Raw genomic sequence first — 25948 nt, forward strand, 5'->3', positions numbered from 1 at the left:
AGAAAAAAAAAAAAGCCAAGACTCAATACATCTCTTAATTTCTTCTAAAGTATTTGGATGATTGTCTGTGAAAGGGCCTTAAACCCACCACCAGGCAATAGGACAGAAATGGTTCCAGGACTTACAATCTTCTTCTCACGTTTGCTATTGAGTTCTACTGGCATGCTGCTGCCATTGCTTCCCGAGGGCACAATGCAGCCAGGATTATGTGCCTGAGATGGAGACATGCTCTGCAAAGGTTAAGACACACAGATGCATCACACAGGAGACGGCGATGGCCGAGATACACCTTAAGTACGTACGTGCACGTTAGAAAAGCAACGCAAACACTTGTATTACGTGTGAGTAGTGCAGCCAACAGTTCTGCAGGCTTGAGGTCAGCTCCTGATGAAATCTCTCAAGACTACACAGATTCTATGCAAACTGTAACTGGATTTATCATATTAAAAAAAAAAGCCTTTTCTATAGGCAAAACACCAAGGGAACACCTCTTTCTCATTTGAAATACTCTGAAAAAAGCTATAAGCACAAGGAAAATAATAGCAATAACAACAAACAAGAAATTCTACCATGACCCTGTGTGCTTGAGAAAGAGGTTATTTATTCCTGAACAGGATCCATGGGGTGATAACCCATACATGCCAACCTGTGGCATCTGACTGTGTTAATGCAAAGCGTTACTTCTGCAGGGCACAGCGTGTCCGTTCTATTGTACACGGTACAGACAAGTCAAGCATTTACCTCCTGGCTTAGAAGAGGCCTTGCTTCAAGCGCTATCCTTTTCTTATGCTCCTCTTTTACAGGCATTAGGGGCTTGAAAAACTTTGGTGGCTGAGGAGAGAATGCTTTGAAAGGGCTGGCTGTTAAGGCATGAGGATTCTCTGATGTACAACCTGGGGAAGACAAAAGGCACGGGTTTACAGGCACAGAGCACTTTAACCAACCCACAGGGAGTGAGGCAGGGACGGAGCCAGAAGGAATATCTGGCGGAACAAAAGAATTAATGTGTGAATGCAGTTGACCTTGAACATCACGGGTCTGAACTGCTTGGGTCCACTCACACATGGATTTTTTTTTTCATTAAATGTACAGTCGGCCCTCAACAGCCTCAGGGTTTTGCCTCCAAGGATTACGGAGGACTGACTATGGGACTTGTATGCAGGGGCTCCGGGAACCAGTGGCCCTCAGACACCGAGTGATGGCTATATTTGGTCGAGCATTAAAACAGGTCGGCGAGAATGGAGATGTATCTACAAAGTTAAAAAGAATCGTCACAGGCCTGGACAGCAGCAAAGAAATCAGAAACCAAATTTTCTACCTTCTTGTCAAGATCCAGCTTGAGCATCACTTCACAGACCAATTTCAACTCACGCTGATTTTCTATTTCTCTGAATTCTCAGAGCCCGTATTATCTGTAAATGCATTTTGGCACTTTCTGATTTACTGGCTTATTTTCTACAGATCTCATTTTCACAGCTGGATTTTAAGATCTTGGCATCTTTTGGTTTCTGTCCCTGCATAAGGCAAGGAAAGGCTCAATCTTAACTCAGTGACTGAATACTATATAAGTTCTCTCGCAAGCCACCTTGCCCCATATGACTAAGGAAGGACAATTCCTTGTTTCTTGCTTTTACTCATTTTTTACTTTTTGGGGCCTCTACTTCTCCTTCTATATTTTTCTCTTCAATTCACTGGTACAAAGGAACATAGTAGGTAAAATATAAGGTGTAGGTAAGGTAATAGAGTGGATTGACAAATTCTAAGAATGCTATTCCTTTCAGGGCACTAGGAAATTACATATTTAGGCAATAATGTTGCCACTGACCAAATTCATTTCTGGTATCATTTTTTAAATTTCCTTAGGAGTCAGAGACATATTCTCTTAAAAATGTACTTTGATTTGAGCACAAAACCATGATGGAAGTGGATATGCTTTTGGTAAAGAATAAAATCTAACCATAATGTAATAATAAGATTTGTATGTGTCTCAAAACTGATTTCAAAATCAAGAAATGATACATGAAATGTGATTTGAAAACTATAAGTGCTACACAAAAAGCCTATTATTAATTGGATGATATAATGGATACAAAGAAAAGAAAATCAAGTAAGTGAGCAGGATATGTTCTATTCAAGAAGACACTTTTGGATCATCTAGCAAACCAGAATTTCAGCTTTCTGTCTTATTAAAGCCATCTAGAAAAGAATCCTACCCCCCCCCCACCCCCGCCCCACGCCTTTCCTAAGAAATTATAAACAGGTAACACAGAAAAAAAACTCACCACTACCTTCTTTACTCCTTCGAGGTGAATCCCTAGGCAAAGTTCCATAACACGATACATCCTGGTAACTCGGGCTGTAGTCAGACATGTCTAACTGGTTCTCTGGCCAACCCTACAAGGTATAAACACAGGTTAACTGTAATTACGTTCCTCTAAAATGAGAAAAGAAGCCTGATTGGAGTTTTTTCCTATTTCTTTTTAATGGCAGTACGTGCTCTTCTTTTTTTAAATTATAAAATAGATCTAACACGTAGAAAAGTACTGAACGATAGGACAAGTGCTATCGTAACCAAGGGAAGAAATGTTGATAGTTTATTCTATTTCTTCAAGATTTAATAAAATCATTACAGATTTAGTGAAATCCTCTTTTGGACCCCTACAGGGCTCATTAAAGCTCCACTTTTATAAATTTGTTATGTATCTAAGATGACCAGATAATTTAAAGATCAACCTACAACTCTTTAGAGTGAAACAGTTCCATTGATAATTTTTCCTAGGTGGCAGGCATAAGCTTGGATTGCCCCAGGCAAATTAGGTGGTATGGTTACTGTATATATACTTGATATGTAAAACTTCCAAGCTGGCAAAGATATTGGTATACTAAAGGGGGAAACCTCCTTTTTATCATATACACTTAGCTAATCTCACTTCAGCTTCTCAGGAAATGTCATCTCTAAGGACTAGATTTTAAAATGCTTGAAGGCATAATCTGTTTTGATATTTTCTGAATCATCTATAGTCCCCAAAATAATAATTTACATATGAAGAAGATAATGCTGTATAATATTCTTAATTTCAAGTTCCTAATTTTCCCCATTTGAAATAATTTTGATTTTGCTATGGTGGATGTAGTCATTTAGAGTTAGATCCATAAACACATATTTATTTGATTATGTATGCAATGATCCTGATATGGAACATATCATGCTAAGTAACACTGTAATCCTCAGAGTGCATAGCAATTTCACATCAAGTACTTGAACTTGGAAATGGACACGTGGAGACAATGATCTGTATCAGGTTAAGGTGGGAAGTTCAGAGATTTTAAAAACACCAAGATAACCTAAATTTCCAGACTTAGATCCCATTAATAACCTTGCCATGCCCACAGGCACATACCTTATCATCATCGTCAAAGCCAGAAAGGTCTGGTCGACTGGAAGAGACCTGTAAGAGATGAATGGTTTCATCAGTGTGGTTTATACATTTAACATAACTAACTAGATAAAATATCACACATACAGTTGAAGGCTGTATGACCTTCTCCTTCCCCTCATTCTTTCTCCTAATATTTATTATTTCCTTATTTATTTGAATTTATAATTGTGCTGTAATATTTATCATTACCTTATAAAAAGTATTCAGATTTTCTTTTTCTAACTTAAAATTTTTTATCCATAAATATTTCTCTATGACTCTCTAGAAGATAAGGAATTCCTATTCTCTTTGTGAAACCATAATACCATTATTGCATCTCAAAAGATTAAGCAATTCCTAAATAGTATCAGATATGCCAGTAGTGGTTAAATGTCTATAAACACTATCACAGCTAATTCTGAGTCAAGATCAAAGCAGATCATCCACTGCAACTGGATGATATATATCATAAGTCTTTTTTAATTTATGAGTTTTCCTTTTTTACCCCCTAATAATAGCTATAGTGCTTTCATTTTTTCTACCATCTAGCATTCTGCAGTACAAATGAAATAACAGGAAAATTAGGGCTAAAGATGGAGAAGGAAATGGCAACCCACTCCAGTGTTCTTGCCTAGAGAATCCCATGGACAGAGGAGCCTGGTGGGCTGCTGTCCATAGGGTCGCACAGAGTCGGACATGACTGAAGCGACTTAGCAGAAGCAGCAGGGCTAAGCAACTCCCTCTTTAACTGCATCCCTCAAGTACTGGTATATGTATCATTGGGTTTTTTTTTTATCATTCAGTTCTAAATACATCCTAATTTCCATTATGATCTCTTCTTTGATGCCTAAATTAATTAGAAACTGTGTCCCCCCCCACCCCCACAATTTGTAACTTTATGAGTCTCATCATTAAAAGAACTGAAATGTGGTCAGAAAAAGTGATCTGTTTGAAAGTGATTATAGGGATTTGCTTTTCAGACTACTGTAAGGCAAGTTTCATGAATGTTCACCAAGGGGACTTCCCTGGAGGTCCAGTGGTTAAGACTCCACGCTGCCAATGCAAGGGCACAGGTTCAATCACTCATCAGGAAACTAAGATCCTACACGTCACGCAGGATCAAAAAATATTAAATAAATGTTCATCGTGTTTGTAACCATTATCTGGCAATTCTTGAGAATGGGAAAGCAAATCAGTTTTCCTTGAGAGGATCTTTCACTCTGCTGCTTCGGGAAGGAGGCTACTTTGAAGTGGTCCCCGCACTCCTCTGTCCTCTCTTCCTATGACGGTGCCACCTTCCGCTAGACACAGGGTCTGTCAACTGGGTTTCCTCGCTGAAATGATTTGTTGAGGAAGGTCATCAACATGAACAGCAGGCACCACGGGAGGGTCTACGTGGAGGTGCCTGGCGCCCTATCACACTGACAGTGAGATCCTTGGGGCAGCTAGAAGCAGGCACAGAAACAGACTGGAGAGCAGTACTCAGAAGCGCTGGCACAGGACCTCTGACCCCACCATCTTTAAACCAACATTTAGTGCACATCCCAAGAAACTTCTTCCAAGGACATGCACTCTATGTGGAGAAATTTGCAAGATTCCACTAAAAGCTTGGGGCTTCCCTGGTGGTTCAGATGGTAAAGAATCTGCCTGAAATGTGGAAAAGCCAGGTTGGATCCCTGGCTTGGGAAGATCCCCTGCAGGAGGGAATGGCAATCCACTCCAGTATTCTTGCCTAGAGAATTCCCATGGACAGAGGAGCCTGGTGGGCTCCAGTCCATGGGGTCACAAAAGAGTTGGATACGACTGAGCAACTAACGCAAACACATACACACCACACTCAAAAGCTCAGTCCGGTTACTTGTAATAGCTTGTGGGCAACATACACACACACAAAGCTCAGTCCTGTTACTTGTAATGGCCCTCTGGTGGGCATCTCTAGAACAGAGGAGCAGGCTTGGCACCCTGGGAGGCCCACACCTGAGCCAAATGTAAATCTCCCTGCCGACACACCCTGACCTGATTCCCCTGACTTGCCACACCCCAAACCCTGAGATGAGTCACTTGGACAACAGCCCTGCGGCGGGTGAGCTCACATTGTGAACGTTGGGCGTGCTGAGGCTTCGCCGCAGGTGCCGAGCTTTGGTGGAAAGCGCTTCTTTGACCGTTACCGCCTGCAAATTTGAAAATGACATTGATTTTTCTTTCTCCCATGACAAAAGGAATATATGTTTATTGTGAAAGATTTCAAAAGTATAGAAATAAACGTCATTTCAAGCCTATGCTACCAGCCCTCCCCACCCTGTATTTACAAAACTGGAATCTTATTGTTTTCACTAATTTTTTTTTTTTTTTTTTGCTTAATTTATGAAAAATATTTTTCATAAATAAAACCAGGAAGACTGATGAACTAAAGGTATTTTATGTTGTAGCTTTACATATAGGTGCGTAGAGGAAACACGGATGAAATACCACTAACTATATACGTTACTTGTGAAACTACAATCAACTTTCATGCTGCTTGTGTTTCACTCTGCCAGTTTGGGTGGGACTTCCACTAAAGGAAGATTTTTCTGAGAGATGCCAATCTTGGTCCTCTTTTTGCTCAAAGCACACTTTTCATAACTTCTACTGCCTATATCGGGTGACACCCCCTCTGGAGTTTCATGACCTAGTGGATTATTTTCACCTGGCAATATCTTGCCACAGAGGTTAACCTGGGTCCAAACACTAGGGAGAGAGACAGAATGTGGTTATGGATGTGGACTTCGGAGTCAAGCGTCCTGCGTTTATATCTGACTTTGTACCAATTCTTGCTGGGTGCCCTTGTGCGGGGTGGCTCATGGCTGTCAGCCTCAATTTTCTCATTTACAAATGGAAATGATGACAGGATTTACCTTGCAGGGTTACTTATTTATTTTTAAAATTTTTTTATGGTAAAGTCACATAATATAAAACATACTATTTTACCCATATTTAACTGCACAGTTCAGCGGCACAAAGGACATTCCCATTGCTGTGCAACTCCCCCCATCATCCATCTTGAAGATGAAATAATGGGGCTTCCCTAGGAGGGTTCAGTAAAATGCACTCGTCTGAATTTGTGTCACTCTTTTGTCAAAGTAACTATTTTGTCTAATGAGACGGCTACTCAAGTCTTCCTTCTCTCATGGGTTGAGAGAGAAGGTGTGTTGGTAAGTAAGTTCATCTTTATCCATTTGGGGTGAAGGCTGGTGATCTGTCAGATGGTACAGAATCTGCCTGCAATACAGGAGACCAGGGTTTGATCCCTGGGTTGGGAAGGTCCCCTGGAGGAGGGCATGGCAATCCACTCCAGTATTCTTGTCTGGAGAATCCCACGGACAGAGGAGCCTGGTGGGCTCCAGTCCATGGGGTTGCAAAGAGTTGGACAGGACTGAGCGACTACCACCATCAGTTTTCACTTGCTGGTGATCTCACCCTCTGGTCCACGCCCTGCAGTTACTTGCCTGCCGGAGTCGTTCCAGGCTCAGAATGTTCTCCACCTGCAGCACGCCCCGCGTGTACTTCTCGATGTACGTCTCCCCATCCGACGTGCCTTCATTCTCACTCCTCGCGGCCATGAGAGCCAGCGTCTCCCGGTCCTCAATCTCCTCTGTTGCCTAAGGAGACAAGCAGGCACTTACTGTTACGTGAACAATATTTCTCTCAAAACTGGGGTGAGAAAATGGTTTAAAAGTTTTGAGACCTAACTCCTTCTCCAATACTCAGATTCTGACATTTCAAAAAAGTAATACGTGCTTTTACCTTTGGTATGTTGGATACTATTTCATAGGTTACACCACAGGAATAAAATATATTCTTCAGTGATATTCTCCTCTTCAAACTCTGGGTGAAACTCTGGTAGAAAAGGAAAGCTGAATTAAGCAATGTGGAAAATAAAAGCTATTTAGTATTATATAAATTATATAAAAAAATCAATGACTGTATTTTTGATACATACACACTACACAGTAAAACAGAAGAACACTGAATGGAAAAATCTTTGTCCTCAATCCTGAAGGACAGTAACATCCAGCTATTAAATCCGGGGATTAGATGACAGAATTTGCAGTCCAGCCAGGGCTTTCTGTGGTTGCTTCTCTTTACCGTGTGTGTATTTAGTTGCTCAGTTGTGTCCGACCCTTTGTGACCCCATGGACTTTAGCCCGCCAGGCTCTTCTGTCTATGGGATTCTCTAGGCAAGAATACTGAAGTGGGTTACCAATTCCTACTCCAGGGGATCTTCCCCACCCAGGGATGGACCCCAGGTCTTCTGTGTCTCCTACACTGGCAGGCCAATTCTTTACCACTGAGCCACCTGGGAAGCCCACGTTATACATTAACATACCATATATCATCATGACATATAATTAATATTGCCTATCAACAAATTTTACCAATGTTTAAAAAAAAAAAAAAAAAAAAAAAACCTGAAAGTGATTTTTAAGCTGTACATTTTCTTCAAGAAAAGAGATTCCTAGCTTTTACTCCAGGGGAAAAAGTACATTTGGAAAAGTTTCTTAGGAGAAATCTGGGATTCACTGCTTCTCTTTCCCATCCCATCTGCTCTCTTTCCTCTTGATGCTGTCAGCGTTTAATCAGTCCATCCTGGCAGCACCACAAGTCAGCTCAGAGCGTCTGTTCTGCTGACAGCGTCTCTGAGATGAGATCCAGGGAGGCGTTAGGAGACGGACTTGCATGCAGCCTGCCTTTGTCCTGGTTTTGTCTTTAACCTGCTTACGCCAGGCACTTAACCTTTTTCAAACACAGAAATGTCATAACTTCACTTCCTCCTAGGATTATGGGTCTCAAACTGGTCCAGGTGGAAGAGTTCTTTGCTGGATGACATTTAGTTCTGCTATCCTCAGACCCTGTCATCTTAGATAAATGACAATCAGATTATAACCTGGTAGCGACTTGCACAGCCACTGAATGAACACCCCCAAACACCACTTTGGATAGCAAGGAGCAAGAAACTTAGCGCTCAAAGGTAGCGCTAGTGGTAAAGTGAAGCGACAGCCGCTCAGTCGTGTCCGACTCTTTGTGACCCCATGGACGATACAGTCCATGGAATTCTCCAGCTCAGAACACTGGAGTGGGTAGCCTTTCCCTGCTCCAGGGGATCTTCCCAACCCAGGGATCGAACCCAGGTCTCCCACATTGCAGGCGGATTCTTTACCAGCTGAGCCACCAGGGAATCCCAAGAGTACTGGAGTGTAGCCTTGCCCTTCTCCAGCAGATCTTCCCAACCCAGGAATTGAACCAGGGCCTCCTACGCTGCAGGTGGATTCTTTACCAGCTGAGCTACCAGGGAGCTGTCAGTAAATAATCTGCCTGCAATGCAGGAGACGTAAGAGATGCTGCTCCATCCCTGGGTCGGGAAGATCCCCTGGAAGAGGAAATGGCAACCCCTTCCAGTAATTCTTGCCTGGAAAATCCCATGGGCAGAGGAGCCTGGCGGGCTACAATCCATGGGCTTGCAGAGTCGGACACGACTGAGTGACTAAACAACAACATGCAAAGGCAGAATCAGGCCCCGTTACTACCTGTTTGTTGTAAATGTTGGCTGCAATCCGTTTTCGTAAGACCAGCTCCATAGCCGCCGGGTGGCTGAGCTGGACTGTGGTCTTCACTATCAGGTAGATCCTCTCATTCTGTGGGGTGACCCTGTTCAAGTGAACGGAATCATGCACCGAGGAGTCCCAGGAGGCTGTGGCTGAAACCTAGGGACCCAGGAAGGAGGGGGACATGGAAATAAGACAGCTCAGCTGTAGCAGTTTTACATCATGAGCTAGAAAACCACACGCAACTCTATTGAATCACAGATGCTTTCCCTCACCTTTTGGATAACACATCTATTCTATTTTTTAAAGTTCCCAGTCCACTTCTCCAAAAGCCCAGACCGCAGCAGCTTAATGGGCAGACAGGCCCACAGGCATGTACATTAATCTGAAGCCCTTTAAGAGACTCTTAAAGGCCCATTACCTCCTCGTCACTGTGCTTTATGATGGGCAGGTAGAAAAACTGGCTGCCGTGCTCCTTGGGGAGGATGGAGTTCACGCCTGATGCGTGGGGGCCCACGAGCTGCTCATTGGCACTGAGGTCATCCGCTGACGAAGTCCAGGGAACAGATACAAAAGTGGGGGAAACATCAGATTTCTTTTAAGCAAGCACCCCAAAATTTTAAATATGCTTTTTACTGATGAAGTTTATAGGTAATGCTATTTATTTTTTTCATCCCTTATTCTGCAGTTAAAACAGTGATTCCAGTGCCCACAACAGTTTCTATCTTTTACAGAAATAACTGTGGGAGCCAAAAGGGTGTCTTTGAGACTCTTCTATACAATGGACTGAATATATACCATATGTAGTCCCGGAAACAAACATTTTCACTACGTAAACATACCTTACAATTGTGCTGCTTTCTGATGTCAATTCCTCTTATAACCTAGTGTTAAGTTTATGGTCCTACTTATGTAATTTACACTAAATTAGAGATTTGTTGGAGAAGGAAATGGCAACCCACTCCAGTACTCTTGCCTGGAAAATCCCATGGATGGAAGAGCCTGGTAGGCTGCAGTCCATGGGGTTGCTAAGAGTTGGACACGACTGAACGACTTCACTTTCACTTTTCACTTTCATGCATTGGAGAAGGAAATGGCAACCCACTCCAGTGTTCTTTCCTGGAGAATCCCAGGGACGGGGGAGCCTGGTGGGCTGCCATCTGTGGGGTCGCACAGAGTCGGACACGACCGAAGCAACTTAGCAGCAGCAGCAGCAGAGATTTGTTTGGTTAAATTACCAACTTAGAAACAAAGTTCTGTGCATTTGGGAGAACTCTGACGGCCATCCTCTCCAATGCCCTACCCAGTGTAGGATTCACTCTTTACAGATCTCTGGGTACAGTTATTCAGCCTTTACTTGTATAACGGGGAACCTCCAATAATGGGGAACTCCTTGTTTCGTGAAGTAACAGTCTACTTCTAGGCTTTTAAAAAAATTGCCCGCATTTTTTTAAAAGAGACAAAGCCAACCTCCCACATCTTCATCGGTTACTGGTCTGCCCTCCAGAAGAGAGGTTCTTAGGCTGTGCTTTGAGAATCCCAAGGGCCCCACAGAAGGGCCTATCCCTAAGCTCAGCAGCTCTACTCTCATATTCCACACGTGGGGTTCCATTCACGAGTTCATATTGAAAATCGATTTTGCTGCTAAAACACATTGAAAACACTTGTTCCAGGTTCACCCAGGTTCAATCTAGATGCTACAATAATGGACAGCCCTTCATGTAGGGTTACAAGTCATCACGGTCTAGGAACACCACCATTGGCGGTGGGGAGCCAAGGGCACCAGTCAGAAATGCAGATTCCGGAGCACCGGCAACACAGAAGGATTCAGAACTGTAAGGGTGGTGACTTTCTCACGTAATTTCCATGTCTGTTACTGTTTCCCAGCAATAACTCAACTGCAGTTTTTGTATGCAGCTCTCAATCTCTCGAGTGTTCTTTTTTGAGGAATAAATTTCTACATCTGTCTTTCAGTGATTCTATATGTCATGGTTTTATACATTTGGTTGTTACCTCGATAAGGCATGTGAGTGATCAGACAAGTCATTTCAGGGCTAAAGTGCTGTGGGTTTGACTAGATTGCAAACCTCATTCAGGGTGACAAGCCTTGGAACAATAGGTGTCTACTTACCGTTCAAATCAAGGAAGAGAACCGGTATGTGGGTTTCCATTCCAGGTGGTGGGATCCTAAATTTAATAACAATATTTCATCATAACAAAATATGGGTTTTGCCCCTTGTTAAATAACTAAACATCACAGAGGCAGGGAAGCAGAAGAGAACCATTGTGGAGACAGATACAGCTCTTACAAATGAAACCTCACAATTCTTATCATCCTTATTTAACACAAATCATGGGATTTGTGTGATTTCTATAAAGAACTACCAGTTATATGAATTACATGTAATTAATTGAAACAAAGATTATTTTGTCTTTCTGAGAATAATTCTAGTGATGGGAAGAAGAGAAGTGACTATTTTAGAGGTGGTACAGAAAACTGGATTGACTTGCCTAGCTTCTTTTGAGCATCAGGACTGACAGAAAATCAGTGCTTAAGTGTTGACTCTATGCTAGTGACCAAACTAAATAGGCATGAAGACAAAAAAGAAGACATTTCTGCCCTTTTCAAGAAGCACCCTTCTTTTAAGTCAAGATATGAGAATTTCTTGACTGCAGTTGTGAAATTACAAGGCACTTGCTCCTTGGAAGAAAAGCTTAGACAAACCTAGACAGTGTATTAAAAAGCAGAGACACTACTTTGTTGACAAAGGTCCATCTAATCAAAGCTATGATTGTTCTAGTAATCATGTACGGATATGAGAGCTGGACCATAAAGAAGGCTGAGCGCCAAAGAATTGATGCTTTTGAACTGCGGTGTTGGAGAAGACTCCTGAGAGTCCCTTGGACTACAAGGAGATCCAACCAGTCTATCCTAAAGGAAATCAATCCCGAATATTCATTGGAAGGACTGATGCTTAAGCTGAAGCACCAATACTTTGGCCACCTAATGTGAAGAACTGACTCATTGGAAAAGACCCTGCTGCTGGGAAAGATTGAAGGAGGAGGAGAAGGGGATGACAGAGGCTGAGATTGGATAGCATCACTGACTCAATGGACATGAGTTTGAGCAAGCTCCAGGAGATGGTGAAGGACAGGGAAGCCTGGTGTGCTGCAGTCCATAGGGTCACAAAGAGTCGGACATGACTGAGCGACTGAACAACAATGAGAATTTCTGGAGATCAGGAAACTGTGTCCGAGGTGCTCATTCCAGGGAACCGAGGAGCGTGGTATCTGATTCCTGGCCAGTGATAACTGATCTCTGGCTTTCTGAGCGAGGACAGTGGTTGCAGCAGGCAAGGACAAGAGACACGGGAGCCCTGGGGCTGGGCGGCCCTTCCCTGGGCAGCTTGTAGTATTTAACATTTTCTGTGACAATCTCAGCAGGTCACTCGCCTGACCCGCCCCAGGCCACCACAGGAGAGGGGTCTCACCAGTCGGCAGGCGCCCCGGGGATCCCGCTGCCCGGCGCAGGCACCAGCACGGCGTTCCTCTCCTCCGTCAGCCCCACCCACTGCTCCACCAGCCGGGCTTCCCGCTCCACGTCATCCTCCGTCTTCTCTGCGGGCAAAACGGGGGCATGAGCACCAAGGGGGAGGAGAGATGATTTCTAAATTTAAATCGGTTTGCACTGGGTGGTATCCAGGAGTGGCTTAACCATCCATGATGTCCTCCCCCACAAAAAAAAGGATTTGAGGCTCTGAAGTTTAAGCCTGAGCAGCTCATGGGGGCTAGAACACCGGCCTAGTAGAGCCTAAGCTAGAAAGAGTGGAAAGAGCAGTGGAACAGGAATGAAAAGACTCGGGTCTTTTTAAGAGTTCTGTCATTTGGGAAAGTTATTCCACAGATGGGTCTTCATTTCCTACTTTGTCAAATAGGGATCCTACAAGTCATGTCGACTTCATGCACCTGTCAGAAGGATCCAGTGCAATAATGGACAGGGCACTGCTTTACGAAACCACACATCATTTTACAGAGGATTAAACATGGTCTCCTGCACTCTGCAAAATGAACTTATTCTCCTTCATACTTGTAATGCAAGGGATTTTATTTGATCTATTTTGCTATCCTCTTAGCCTAATTTAACTCTGGAGTGAGTTTGTTTTTTAAAGATATGTTGAAGTTCTAACTCCCAGCACTTTATCATTTTTTGAAAAAATTAATTTATTTATATTTGGCTGTGATGCGCCTTCATTGCTGTGCTCGGGCTTTCTCTAGTTGCAGTGTGCAGGCTTCTCATGCAGTGTCTTCTCTTGGTGTGGAGCATGCGCTCTAGGGAGCTTGGGTTTCAGTCCTTGCAGCTCCTGGGTTTTAGGGCGCAGACTCAGTAGCTGTGGTGCACAGGCTTAGCTGCTCCATGGTATGTGGGATCTTCCCAGGCCAGCGACTGAACTGGCGTCCCCTGCATTGGTAGGCAGACTCTTAACCACTGGACCACCAGGGAAATCCAAAGTGGGCTTTCATTAGCAGGCTGAGCGCATACAAAAACTGACACCAGGCTGTTTTACGGAGAGAGGATTTTCGCTGCCTTCTATGTGAAGTGGACTCACATTCAGGACATGTCCTTTGGTGGAGAATCAACCACACTGAGTGAAGCACACAATCTGGATGAGAAACTGGCGTTTTAAGAGCACATTTCTGCTCTAGAATCCGAATGGCTGTTGCCGCTGGAAGCAAATGGAATCCTCGAGGTTGGGTAGCGCTAAGCAGAGCTGCAGAGCTGACTTCTGGCTACCCTCAACAAGCCGAGCACATGGTTACCGACCAGTGGTAGCCGACGCCCACCTGCCACGTGTCATGGGTTCAAAAGTGACCCTTTCACTGCAGTTCCAGGATCTGGGCCTGGAATACCTCATATGGACATGTTGATATTGATGGCATTTGCATTCATCAAAATGAAAACTGAATTTAACATTTAATGTCCTAGTCCACTCAAGTAATGAAACTTATTACTTTCAAATTTAAGGCCTGTTTAAACCAACCTTGCACAACAACAATTCACTAATATCTATAATTGTAACAGGGTCAAAAATCTGAGATACTGTTGTGTAGCTAAGGAAGGAAAACAGCCTACCCCCACTATCCAATGAAAAGGCAACTCCCAGCCAAGAGTTACATCTCATGTACCTTTTTTGTTGCTGACTTTTTTAATCTGTTCGTCTAGGTATTCTCGCCGTTTAATGAGGGCATCCGACCACCTCTCTCTCACGCAGTTTAAGTCTTCTTCCTGGCATCAGGAAGGGAAAACATTTTCCTGTAAAGTGCACAGATAACTCTTTCTCTTTTTTTAACAACAGGTGTTTCAATTGATTAGGAATCTTTTCATTAGGAAAGGCCATTAAACGTTGCCGTGTGATTAATATGCAAGAAAGCACAGAAGCCTTAGGAACCCTGCATGCTGATTGAGGATCCTGATTTTCAGAAAATCAGAGCCCCTGGACTTCCGAAAGGATAATTATACTTAAAAGCAAGAGAAGCTCCAACTATACCAGCTGTTATACAATATGTGCATCTATGTATTTAAGTTGTAGCTGTTTGTTTGAAGAGGTTTGTGATTCTAAGAGGAAGGGCACCAGAAACAGACCCCCAATTTCAAAACAGCAAATGGAGAATCACATTTTCACCATTCATAGCTCAATGGCTTGGGTAACATGTATTTTCTGAAAGGCAGAGAATAGATCAGCAGAGAACCTCTCGCACTTGCTGCAAAGATCTTACCTCTAACTGCTACCATGAGGCTAACCAAAAACGCCCCATGCAAAAAGCCAACATGCAGTCAGCCATGCTGAGGAATCCCGGAAGCGGATGCTGGACCTGACTGTGAGCCACGGGGCAGGAAGTGCACAGCCAGCCACGGGACGTTAGTTAATGGCGTTGCTAGATTCAAGGGGAGACTGGTATTTACCCTAAGATTTGTTTTTACTTGTTTGTTTTCTTTCTCAGTAAAGCTACGAGGCAGGAAAGACACCTACCAACCCTATTCAGAAGGCTTTGACTGCCTAATTCCAGTCTAACCCATAAGATGGTCCATTAAGAGCAGACACCTGAGGACTTCTGAGGTGTCCCCTATGACGGATCCACACTTTACTTAGAGGAAGGCACACCAGAAGACATGCGCTTGACATTTATGTAGAGAATCAGTACAGAGACTGGGAACCAACCCAGAAAGCTTCATCTCGGTTCGTCACCTTGGCCGTTACTGTAATCCCACATTCCGCTGACTGCAGGATGGTCAGCGCTACTTCACCTGTGCACTTTTTCCTCTAGATTTCCAGAAAGATTTAAGGCCGAGAGTTAAGTTCTCCAGGTTATGAATAACTAAGCTTGGCTTTACAGAAAGAAGAAAACTGGCTAAACAAAACCACGTGCTTAAAATGTCTCCACTTTTTCTGTCTGGCAAAAATCTTTAAAAATCAAATCGCATGTTAGAACAATGTAACTCGCTCGGATGTAAGGTGCTAACTGCAGGTTCACATAGGAAACACAGGTCTATTTAAAGATTATGGATGGATAACTACAGTTCTTAAGATCAATTTAATACAGCGATTGTGGTCTTGTTTAGAAAGGCTTTACAAGCAGTTTGAGATGGCATGGCAAAACGAACTATCTGCACATACATTTTGAACTGAAGGGGAAATCTGTAGAAACAGGACTGTGTCCCTGATTACGCTGAAAGCAAATCAAAAGCGAGTGAAAACGGCATATTCTTGCTCTACGGCCCTTCCTCCTCCCTGCCCTCGGCTTTGCGGATGCTGGCAATTAGCAGCAGCTGTGCCCCATGCCACAGGATTGACAGCAACAGTAATACCTGATAACTATCCATATCATCACCATCCTCATCATCTCTCTGGTAGGAAAAAAATAAACACAAAGGACATGCATTTTGGTTCTCAAACAGCACACAAGGAAAACAGGTCTCTAAGGTTAACACACACATTACAAAGGACAGCACACACAAACAGCATCGGCATAATAAACATTGAACTGAATCTCAAAAACTGGATTTCATTCACTTGCCTATAGTTAACCTAGCGAATTTAAGATTTTACTTTTTTTTCTTTCATCGAGAAAGCAGTCATTTAAAAATAGGAACTGTCTTAGATTCTCTTAGCTGGGGAGAGGAACCAACCCCACTGGGTCAAGACTTACCCCACTGTTATGCAAAGTGCTATTAGTTTCTGGGTGAGCTGTCAATTGAGATTTAGAGTGGGCAAAGTTAGAAAGGACTTTGGAGAGTTTCTTGCTCAGTCTCTTGGTTTTAGCTGTGAGGCAGCTGAGGCCTGAAGGATGAAATGATTGAACCCAAGGCTTACACAGAGAGTGGCAGGGGTCAGGACTGAGCCAGGTCTGTGCCCTTGACCTGGCACCACACCTCAGTTACTGTGACATGATCCCAGGGGAAAAACCACTGGGAAGCTAAGACTCCAGGTACAGTCAGTGCTCTGTATCCACAAGTCCCCCATCTGCAGATTCAACCAACCACAGAAGTTTCCTAATACAGAGGGTGGAGTGTACTGGGCCATTTTATGTAAGAGACTTGAGCATTCTCAGATCTTAGTATCCAAAGCGGGGTTCTGGAATCAATGCCCCTGGATACCAAGGGAAGACTGCAGAGATTCTGCATACTAAACCGCTACAGTAAGAGTTCATGACTACGTGGGGCTACCCAGGCGGCTCAGATGGTAAAGAATCTGCCTGCAGTGCAGGAGACCCAGGTTGGATCCCAGGTGGGGAAGATCCCCTGGAGAAGGAAATGACAACCCACTCCAGTATTCTTGTCTGGAGAATTCCATGGACAGAGGAGCCTGGCAGGCTACAGTCCACGGGGTTGCAAAGAGTCGGACAGGAGTGAGCAACTATTACTCACTCATGGTAAGAGCACAGCCCACGATTTTGGATACACGGCTCTATCATCCACCACTGTAGGAGAGACCAGTATTCATGTATCAGTCAGGTGAGAAAAACCAAAACTGTCCTAGACCCATGACAACACTTTACAATAACTACATAAAATAAGCATTTTTGGCAAAAACATTTGCCAAACAAAATGATTGTGTTGAAAATAAAAGGGTTTTAGTTGAGACGATTTTCCTTAGAAACAAGAATAAGGAGAGAAAAGGAATTCGCTGGTGGTTCAGTGGTTGGGACTCTTGGGCTCTCACTGCTGAGGGCCTGGGTTTGATCTTGGGTCAGGGAACTAACATCCCAGAAGCTACGAGGCCAAAAAATAGAGAAACAAAAATAAAGAAATCCCCATTTGTAGAGAATATCCATCTCTATGGAGGCAGGTTCTACTTAAAATGAAACATCCTTCTTTCATTTTTCTGGGGTTACTAGAGGGTTAATGTTAAAAAGGAAGTGGAGTGGCCTGGTCATATAAAAGACTATTTTTTCCAAGCACTTTAAAAAATATGATTACACTGTTTTCATATTGAAGTATACTTCAAAATATACTGCTTTTCAAAAGTGCTTTAAAAAATACTGTTAAAATTATTCTGTGTAGACTTTAAAATAAACTTCAGCTTTAGTTTAGTAACCATCATTTTCATTTGGATAACTCTAACTTATTAAATGCAATCCCAATACTGAAATAACTTTCCTCGAATTAATTCCCCATACTAATGAATACAGTACAAACAGCCTTAATTTATCATTATTTCTTAGACCAAGGAGATACTTCTATTCACTGAAAACCAGCTTGAGCTTTCGTGATGTAGAACTATTGTGAAATCAGCCTTTTCTGGACTGGCTCCAGCTATTACATCAAAATAATTCTAGTGTCTTATTCCACCAACAAAAACGGTACTGGACATGACCTGAAGCATGGTGCAAAGAAAAACAAAAGCTTTAAAACTGTCACGGCTTAAATTTGCATGGCAGGTACTATATTCTTTGAGGTTTTAACTCAAGGGGTATAGCTGCTTTAAAAAGTGCAAATAATCAACCCTTAGAGTGTTCCTTTGGGGCTTCCCTTGTGGCTCAGCTGGTAAAGAATCCGCCTGCAATTTGGGACACCTGGGTTTGATCCCTGGATTGGGAAGATCCCCTGGAGAAGGGAAAGGCTACCCACTCCAGTATTCTGGCCTGGAGAATTTCATGGACTGTACAGTCCATGGAGTTGCAAAGAGGCAGACACGACTGAGCTGACTTTCACTTTCACAGTGTTCCTCAAATGAGAGTAATCAATCAGTTAACGATATCCATCAGTTAATGATCCATGTCTGTAATCATGGTTCAGGATACACAGATTCAAGGTTTTATCTAAGATCAGAGATTCATTAAGCCACAAAATCTTATGGCAGAAAGGGACCTCAGAGAATTATCATAGTTTTGGAGGAAAAGAAAAGGGAACTCAAAAAAAAATATATATATATATATATTTTTTTTTAATATTTATCTATTCGGCTGCATTGGGGCTTAGTTGTAGCACGTGGGATCTTGGTTGCATCATATGGGATCTTCCGTTGCAGAACGAAGGCATGTGGGATCTTGGTTCACCAACCAGGGACCAAAACCCGTGTCCCCTGCGTTGTAAGGCAGATTCTTAACCAGTCAACCACCAGGGAAGTCCCAGAACTCAAAGTTTAAATGACTCGGTTAAATCAAACAAAACTAGGTATCCTCACTCCAAGTCTGAGCTCTTTCTACCAGGTCCTGTAGCTGCCCTCAAAGTTAATAGCCAAGCAAGGGAGAGCCTATTAATAACATCTACTCCACACACAGGGAAAAGTCTGGTGGAGAAGCCTCCCAGAAACAATAGACTCCAGCCTCACAGCTCCATTTACACTCTTTCCAGGCTTTGAGTCTGAGGCAGTTTTGGCCTGGGGTGAAACTCACAACTCACAAAGTTGTGCCTTCCTTTTGGCCAAACAGTCCAAGTCAGTGTCCTTTTTAGCTTTCAGGAAAGTCTTTGCTGCCATGAAGCCAAAAGGAAACTGCGTTGGAAGATGAATCATTCTCAGGATAGTCTGGGCTTCTGCCCAGACTCTACAGAGAAACTTTTTCTCCCCATCATGACACGGAACATGTTGCCTTCACCTGTGGCAGTGAGGGAACCAGGATTCAACGATCTGATTCTTCCAAGTCTCTAAGTTGCTGTTGTTGAGTTGCTAAGTCGTGTCTGACTTTGCGACCCCATGGACTGCAGCCTGCCAGGCTCCTCTGTCCATGGAATTCTCTAGGCAAGAATACTGGAGTGGATTGCCATTTCCTTCTCCAGGGGATCTTCCCCAACCAGGGATGGAACCCGGGTCTTCTGCATTGGCAGGTGGATTCTTTACCACTGAGCCATCGGGGAAGCTTTTCTCTAATTATAATTGATAGCAAGCCAGGGACTCAGTGAAGCACGTGAGTTCTTTCAGGCCCCTGGGGACAAGTCCCTGATCTCAAAGTTTATTGTGATTGGCAAATGTGATGAACTCTTGGATGGTTTCACCTTTTAATTAAAAAAAAAAAAATAAAACAAGATTTAGCAAAAGGAGATTTAATGAACATAAACGATCATGAGGACAACTTTCAGTTTAAAAAAAAGGAAAGCTTTCAGAGAGCTCGTTAATTATGGCAGCATCTGGGGGCGATTTTATATTAATAAAAGTGGAATCAGGCCAAGCCAGCAATGTCACATACCCAACATAATTTGGGCCTGATGTAAAATAAAACCTGCCTGAAATAAACGAGCACAATAGCGCCAATGTGTTTTTATAAATAAAATAATTACTATGCAGCACTAAGCCACTATGGTATTTTAAACCTAGTAAAAAGGCAACCGATGGACATATGAATGGGGTGGGGGTGGGGCAGATACATGGTTACAGATACAAAGAGCTTGGTTATATTCCTAAAGAGGACTGCCTTAGTTCTGTATTAACCAATCTTTGTTAAACTCTGCTTCAAACCTGTTGGTCTCACCTGGTAACTGTCCAACCCTCTCTGGAGCTTGGTTGACCTGGCAGTGATGCAGCCGATGGAGATGGACAAGATGGCTTCTACCATGAGCGGCAGTGTCCCGGAATGCTGGACAGGCTTCACTGTGACTTGGACTCTCCGGGAATGACCCTGCAGAGGCGGGGGTTCGATGTGGAAATGGGTGCCGGGAATGGGAACCGGGAGGGACAGGCGAAGAGGATAAAGGAAAGGGCAAAGAACTAGAGCGCTCCAGAAACTGTGAGAAGGGGACAGGGAGAAAGCATGAAGCAAGCTGAGGCAGACCGAGTACCTGTCTGAGCTGAAAGACGCCGCCTGTGTTGACGTCCTTGGCCTGGTGAAGCTCCACGGCGGCATACTCCCCCAGCTCATTCAGCTCCAGGATGGAGATCCACATCTCTATTCTGCGAGTAACTTCGTTCCACCTGCAGAAACACGTCCCAGCAAACAACCAAGTCATTATTCTTTTAACATTTATTTATTCTCATTTATTTGACTTTGTTGGGTCTTAGCTGCAGCATGCGTGTGTGCTCAGTCACATCCAACTCTTTGCAACCCCGTGGACTGTATAGTCTGCCAGGTCCTCTGTCCATGGGATGATCCTGGCAAGAATACTGGAGTAGGTTGCCATTTCCTCTTCCAGGGGATCTTTCCTGACCCAGGGATCGAACCTGCATCTGCTGCATTGGCAGGTGAATTCTTTACCACGGTACCACCTGGGAAGCTCCTTAGTTGCAGCACCTGGGCTCAGTAGTTGCACAGAGTCTCTACTTGTGGCTCATGGGCTTAGTCGCCTCTCAACATGTAGGAGTCTTACTTCCCCGACTCTGGATTGAATCCATATCCTCTGCACTGGAAGATGGATTCTTAACCACCGGAGCCTCAGGAAAGTCACATCCATGACATTATTAACCAAACACATTATTAGCAATAGGAAGAAGCCCCTAGTCACTGAGCATTTATTATGTGTAAGGCACTGAGCTATGTGTATCACAGATTATTTTCCTATTTAGCTCTCAGAACAATCTCGTATGGTATAGGTTCTTTCTATTTATTTGATTGAGGTATGACACAGTGAACTGTCTAGCTCTCAAGTGTAGAGCTGGATGAGTCGTGACAAATGCACACATCTGTGCCCCTTGTCTGGCCATGACCACCACAGGCTTGCTCAGGCCCCTTCCCACTCAATTCCCACACCATTCGCAGTAGCTGTATAACCTCAGATTCGTTTTATCTGCTCAAGAACTTCATATAAATGGAATCATGCAGTAGTGTGCTCCTCTAGCTCTGGCTTCTCTGATTCAGTACAATGTTTGTGAAATTCGTCCAAATGGGTAAGAGTGGGACTCAGTCCTTTTCCTTTTTTTTGTTGAGTAATATTCTATTGTGTAACTACTAACACAGTTCATCATTCTCACACTGAAGGACATCTGGGTTGTTTACAGTTTGGGGGACATTATGAATAGAACTGCCATAAACATTTATGTACCAGGCTGCTTATAGACTTACATTTTCATTTTTCTTGGGTAAATACCTAGAAGGAAGATTGCTGGGTCATAGGAGAGGCAAAGAATCAACTTTAAAAGAATATACCCTCCTGTTTTCTTCTATAAGCTATATAGTTTTATCTTTTACATTTAAAGTCATGCTCCATCTCCAATTAAGTTTTGTGCAATCAGGTGAATTAAGATCAAGGTTGTTTTTTCCCAAGTAGACACCCAGATGTTTCAGTCTTGTAGAAAAGATGTTCCTTTGCCCATTGAATTTTCCCAAAACCTGGTAGTTCCTTTCATCATTCCCATTCCACAAAGCAGGAAATGGGCTCACAGAGTCCTAATTCTCAACCACTGTCCAAGCGCAAGCCTTGACCCCGCGCCTGAAGCCCTCAGCCAAGCACACACCTGTCATGCAGCGTTCTTGTCTTAGCATGAAGGGAATCGACTTCCCAGATGGAGCTGCCATTCCCGGTACACCGGTGGCCCCACACTTCGATGGCCAGTGCGCCATCTGAAATGAACTCCAGGAATTCTTCCGTTACGTTGACCATGTAATCCTGGGATAAGTAGGGGAAAGGGAACAGGACAGGAATTATGCAGAAAGGAATCTGTGAAATTTCCTTGTTACCTTTCAACTGTAAACAGATTCACTTTAGAGTATGTAAGCTTGATCCCAACCTTAAACCCATCACTGCTGCTGCTGGACAGAAAACGGCAAAGAAACCAGCATATTAGATGGGAAGGGATACCCGAGATAACTGAATTGAGTTCCTTTCTTTAATACAAGAGGACACTGAGGAAAGTAGCCGCCCCACATCACACGGCTTGCTGTTGCAGAGCTGAGCCTGTCCTCCCTTCTTTGTGGTTCGGCCTCTTTTCCCCAGACCACTCCAACTTTCAGCTGGAACAGACCAAGCAGCACAGCAAAAAAAAAGAGGAATTTATGATTGTTCCTTGCTATGGCTTAGGAGACTAAAAACACAATTAAATTTTATATGATTATCTCCACCAATCTGCACTCTTGCTCTTAAACGCTCCCACTCCAACTTTTCAAGAAATGTTTATTTATTTATGTCAGTGCTCGGGCTTCTCACTGTGGTGGCTTTTCTTGCTGTAGAGCACAGGTTCTAGAGTGCACGAGCTTCTGTAGTTGTGGCTCCCATATTCTGGAACACAGGCTCAGTAGTTCTGGCACACTGGCTTAGTTGCTCCTCGGCATGTGGGATCTTCCTGGATCAGGGATTAAACCCGTGTCTCCTGCACTGGCAGGTGGATTCTTTACCACTGAGCCACCAGGGAGGCCCCTCCCACTCCAACTTTTCACAAACAGATGAGTGAAGAGATAGACACTGAATGGATGGAGCAGTAAAGCAAATCACCCAGAACAAAGCAGCAGGCAAGGAACCATTTTCATTTCCTTCCCATTAGCAGGAAAGGGAAGGAAATGAAAGGGCTGTGCTGTGCTGAATTGGTTTAACATTATACTACCTAACTTTCTATTTTATTTGGAGACCAGTTCAGTTCAGTCGCTCAGTCTTGTGTGACTCTTTGCAACCCCATGGACTGCAGCATGCCAGGCTTCCCTGTCCACTAACTCCCAGAGCTGACTCAAACTCATGTCCATCAAGTTGCTGATGCCATCCAACCATCTCATCCTCTGTTGTCCCCTTCTCCTCCTGCCTTCAATCTTTCCCAGCATCAAGGTCTTTTCTAATGAGTCAGCTCTTCCCATCAGTTAGCCAAAGTATTGGAGCTTCAGCATCAGTCCTTCCAATGAATATTCAGGACTGATTTCCTTCAGGATTGACTGATTTGATCTCCCTGCAGTCCAAGGGACTCTCAAGAGTCTTCTCCAACACCACAGTTCAAAAGTATCAATTTTTCGTCACTCAGCTTTATGGTCCAACTCTCACATTCATGCATGACTACTGGAAAAACCATAGCTTAACTAGATGGGCCTTTGTCAGCAAAGTAATGTCTCTGCTTTTTAATATCCTGTCTAGGTTGGTAATAGCTTTTCTCCCAAGGAGCAGGTATCTTTTAATTTCAAGGCTGCAGTCACCATCTGCAGTGATTTTGGAGCCCAAGAAAATCAAGTCTCTCACTGTTTCCATTGTTTCCGCATCTATTTGCCATGAAGTGATGGGACCAGATGCCATGATCTTCGTTTTTTGAATGTTGAGTTTTAAGCCAGCTTTTTCACTCTCCTCTTTCACTTTCAAGAGGAGTTCCTCTTTGCTTTCTGCCATAAGGGTGGTGTCATTTGCATGTCTGAAATTATTGTATTTCTCCTGGCAATCTTGATTCCAGCTTGTGTTTCATCCAGCCCAGCATTTCACATGATGTACTCTCCATATAAGTTAAATAAGCAGGGTGACAATATGCAGCCTTGAGGTACTCCTTTCCCAATTTGGAACCAGTCCATTGTTTCATTTCTGGTTCTAACTGTTATTTCTTGACCTGCATACAGATTTCTCAGGAGGCAGGTCAGGTGGTCTGGTATTCCCGTCTCTGGAAGAATTTTCCACAATTTGTTGTGATCCACACAGTCAAAGGCTTTGGCATACTCAATAAAACATATGTTTTTCTGGAATTCTCTTGCTTTTTCTATGATCCAGCGGATGTTGGCAATTTGATCTCTGGCTCCTCTGCCTTTTCTAAAGCCAGCTTGAATATCTGGAAGTTCTCGGTTCAGGTACTGTTGAAGCCTAGCTTGGAGAACTTTGAGCATTACTTTGCTAGAATATGAAATGAGTGCAATTGTGTGGTAGTTTGAACATTCTTTGGCATTTGCCTTTCTTTGGGATTGGAATATTTGAAGACAGAGCCAGAATTTTAAAAGGAAAATAAATTTAATGACCGATTAGGACAAACTGCACATTTTAGGGGTGAAAAAAAACTCCAGGTCACATAGTGAGTCCAAGGCCTCTGATACTAGTACTTATTAAGCCAGTTGTTAACTAGGATGTATCTTAAATCCAGGTTTCACCCTTCTAAAGGAGCAACTTTTGGGCTGTAAAGAAATATGAGGAATATTTAAAAGAATATTCAGAAAACAACAACAAAATATTAATAAAGAATTAACAAACAGACTTGGTAAACACAGCTTTAAAAAAGTGGGCTACTTGTTTTCATAAAAATAATGACTTGACAACTGATGAACTTATTTACAGGGCAGCAATGGAGAAACAGACATAAAGAACAGACTTATGGACATGGGGAGAAGGGAGAAGAGGGTGAGACATATGGGTAGAGTAACATGGAAACTTACACTACCATATGTAAAACAGATAGACAGTAGGAATTGCTGTAGGTCTCAAGGTACTCAAACAGGGGCTCTGTATCAACCTAGAGGGGTGGGATGGGGAGGGAGATGGGAGCAAAGTTCAAGAGGGAGGGGACATATGTACACCTATGGCTGATTCATGCTGAGGTTTGACAGAAAACAACAAAATTCTGTAAAGCAATTATCCTTCAATTAAATAAATATACTAAAAAAGGCACACACAAAAAGTAATGACTTAATAGACTTTACATATGTGAAATTTTACAAGTGGTGATATGGATGTGTTTTCTACGTGTAGAACCAGAAAAAATGGGCACAATTTTGGAAAAAAAGTAATCTCGAGAATCTATTACAAATTGTCCATGGAATATAATTGTAATATATATAGTGGAACTGTATGTACAAAATAAAGTACACGTGGAGGTTAAAAAGCCTAATGAACGTATTATGTTTCATAATGGGGAAACCTCTAAGTTACAAGTAGACTTCTGAACTGAGCCCTGGCCGGCAGCCTCCCAAGTAGTTCATTTTGGAATGGCATTTGTACCTGACAGTGAGAGAAGGTCACGGTGTACTGGGCATCCTTGGACTGTGGGGAAGGCACCTCAGGGTCCACGACAGGGGCGGCCACCGTGGGTTCACACTGGTCCCAGAACGTGTACTGACAGAAGACGAAATTTGAGAGGTTTAAGGGCAGCCCAGTTGCTTCTTTAATTTTTACCTGAAGAGGAAAAAAAAAAACAAACCACAAATATAACTCACATAAAGAAAACAAACTGTGCATGCTTTTCATAGGGATGAAATAAATCAATCATCCATCTGACATCTGAAGTATTCTTGCCTGGGAAGTTCCATGGACAGAGGAGCCTGGTGGGCCACAGTCCATGGGGTCGAAGAGAGTCAGACATGACTGAGTACACATGCATACAAGAGCATCTGTAATGAAATCTGTACCACAGTTTTGTAACTACAGTATATGAGCACGGCGACAAATGCATACATCACTCCCAAACTTTCCTAATGACTGAGTTTCAGATACAGCTGCAACCTTTACTAGAAAAGCATGATTCACTAAACAATATACACTCCTTGCAGCTCACATACATAGAAACTTTTGAAACTTCACACAACTGCCATCATCAAGTGTGCTATATACTTCTGGAAAAAGTACTATCCATCACCATG

The 25948-nt window shown here is 43.1% G+C and overlaps 1 protein-coding gene across 14 annotated transcripts in view; it reads right to left on the minus strand.

Moving 5' to 3' along the window:
* KIF13A (kinesin family member 13A) overlaps positions 1-25948 on the minus strand; it is a 199991-nt gene that overhangs the window by 11463 nt on the left and 162580 nt on the right. For 6 of the 14 annotated variants that reach the window (XM_044927484.2, XM_044927488.2, XM_044927480.2 and 3 more), the window contains 17 exons: positions 25311-25484; positions 21883-22034; positions 20274-20406; positions 19967-20113; positions 15867-15905; positions 14186-14285; positions 12493-12619; positions 11133-11188; positions 9423-9547; positions 8984-9160; positions 7203-7295; positions 6905-7057; positions 5513-5590; positions 3402-3449; positions 2283-2394; positions 742-893; positions 126-230 (listed from right to left, as the gene is read on the minus strand). In XM_044927484.2, coding sequence (XP_044783419.2) covers positions 126-230; positions 742-893; positions 2283-2394; positions 3402-3449; positions 5513-5590; positions 6905-7057; positions 7203-7295; positions 8984-9160; positions 9423-9547; positions 11133-11188; positions 12493-12619; positions 14186-14285; positions 15867-15905; positions 19967-20113; positions 20274-20406; positions 21883-22034; positions 25311-25484 — 1971 coding nt within the window. The remainder of the gene's footprint in view (positions 1-125; positions 231-741; positions 894-2282; positions 2395-3401; positions 3450-5512; positions 5591-6904; positions 7058-7202; positions 7296-8983; positions 9161-9422; positions 9548-11132; positions 11189-12492; positions 12620-14185; positions 14286-15866; positions 15906-19966; positions 20114-20273; positions 20407-21882; positions 22035-25310; positions 25485-25948) is intronic. The other 8 variants (XM_044927481.2, XM_044927508.2, XM_044927494.2 and 5 more) reach the window with 6 other exon arrangements.

Source organism: Bubalus bubalis, chromosome 2 (genome assembly GCF_019923935.1).
Source record: "Bubalus bubalis isolate 160015118507 breed Murrah chromosome 2, NDDB_SH_1, whole genome shotgun sequence".
Classification (NCBI taxonomy): Eukaryota; Metazoa; Chordata; class Mammalia; order Artiodactyla; family Bovidae; genus Bubalus; species Bubalus bubalis.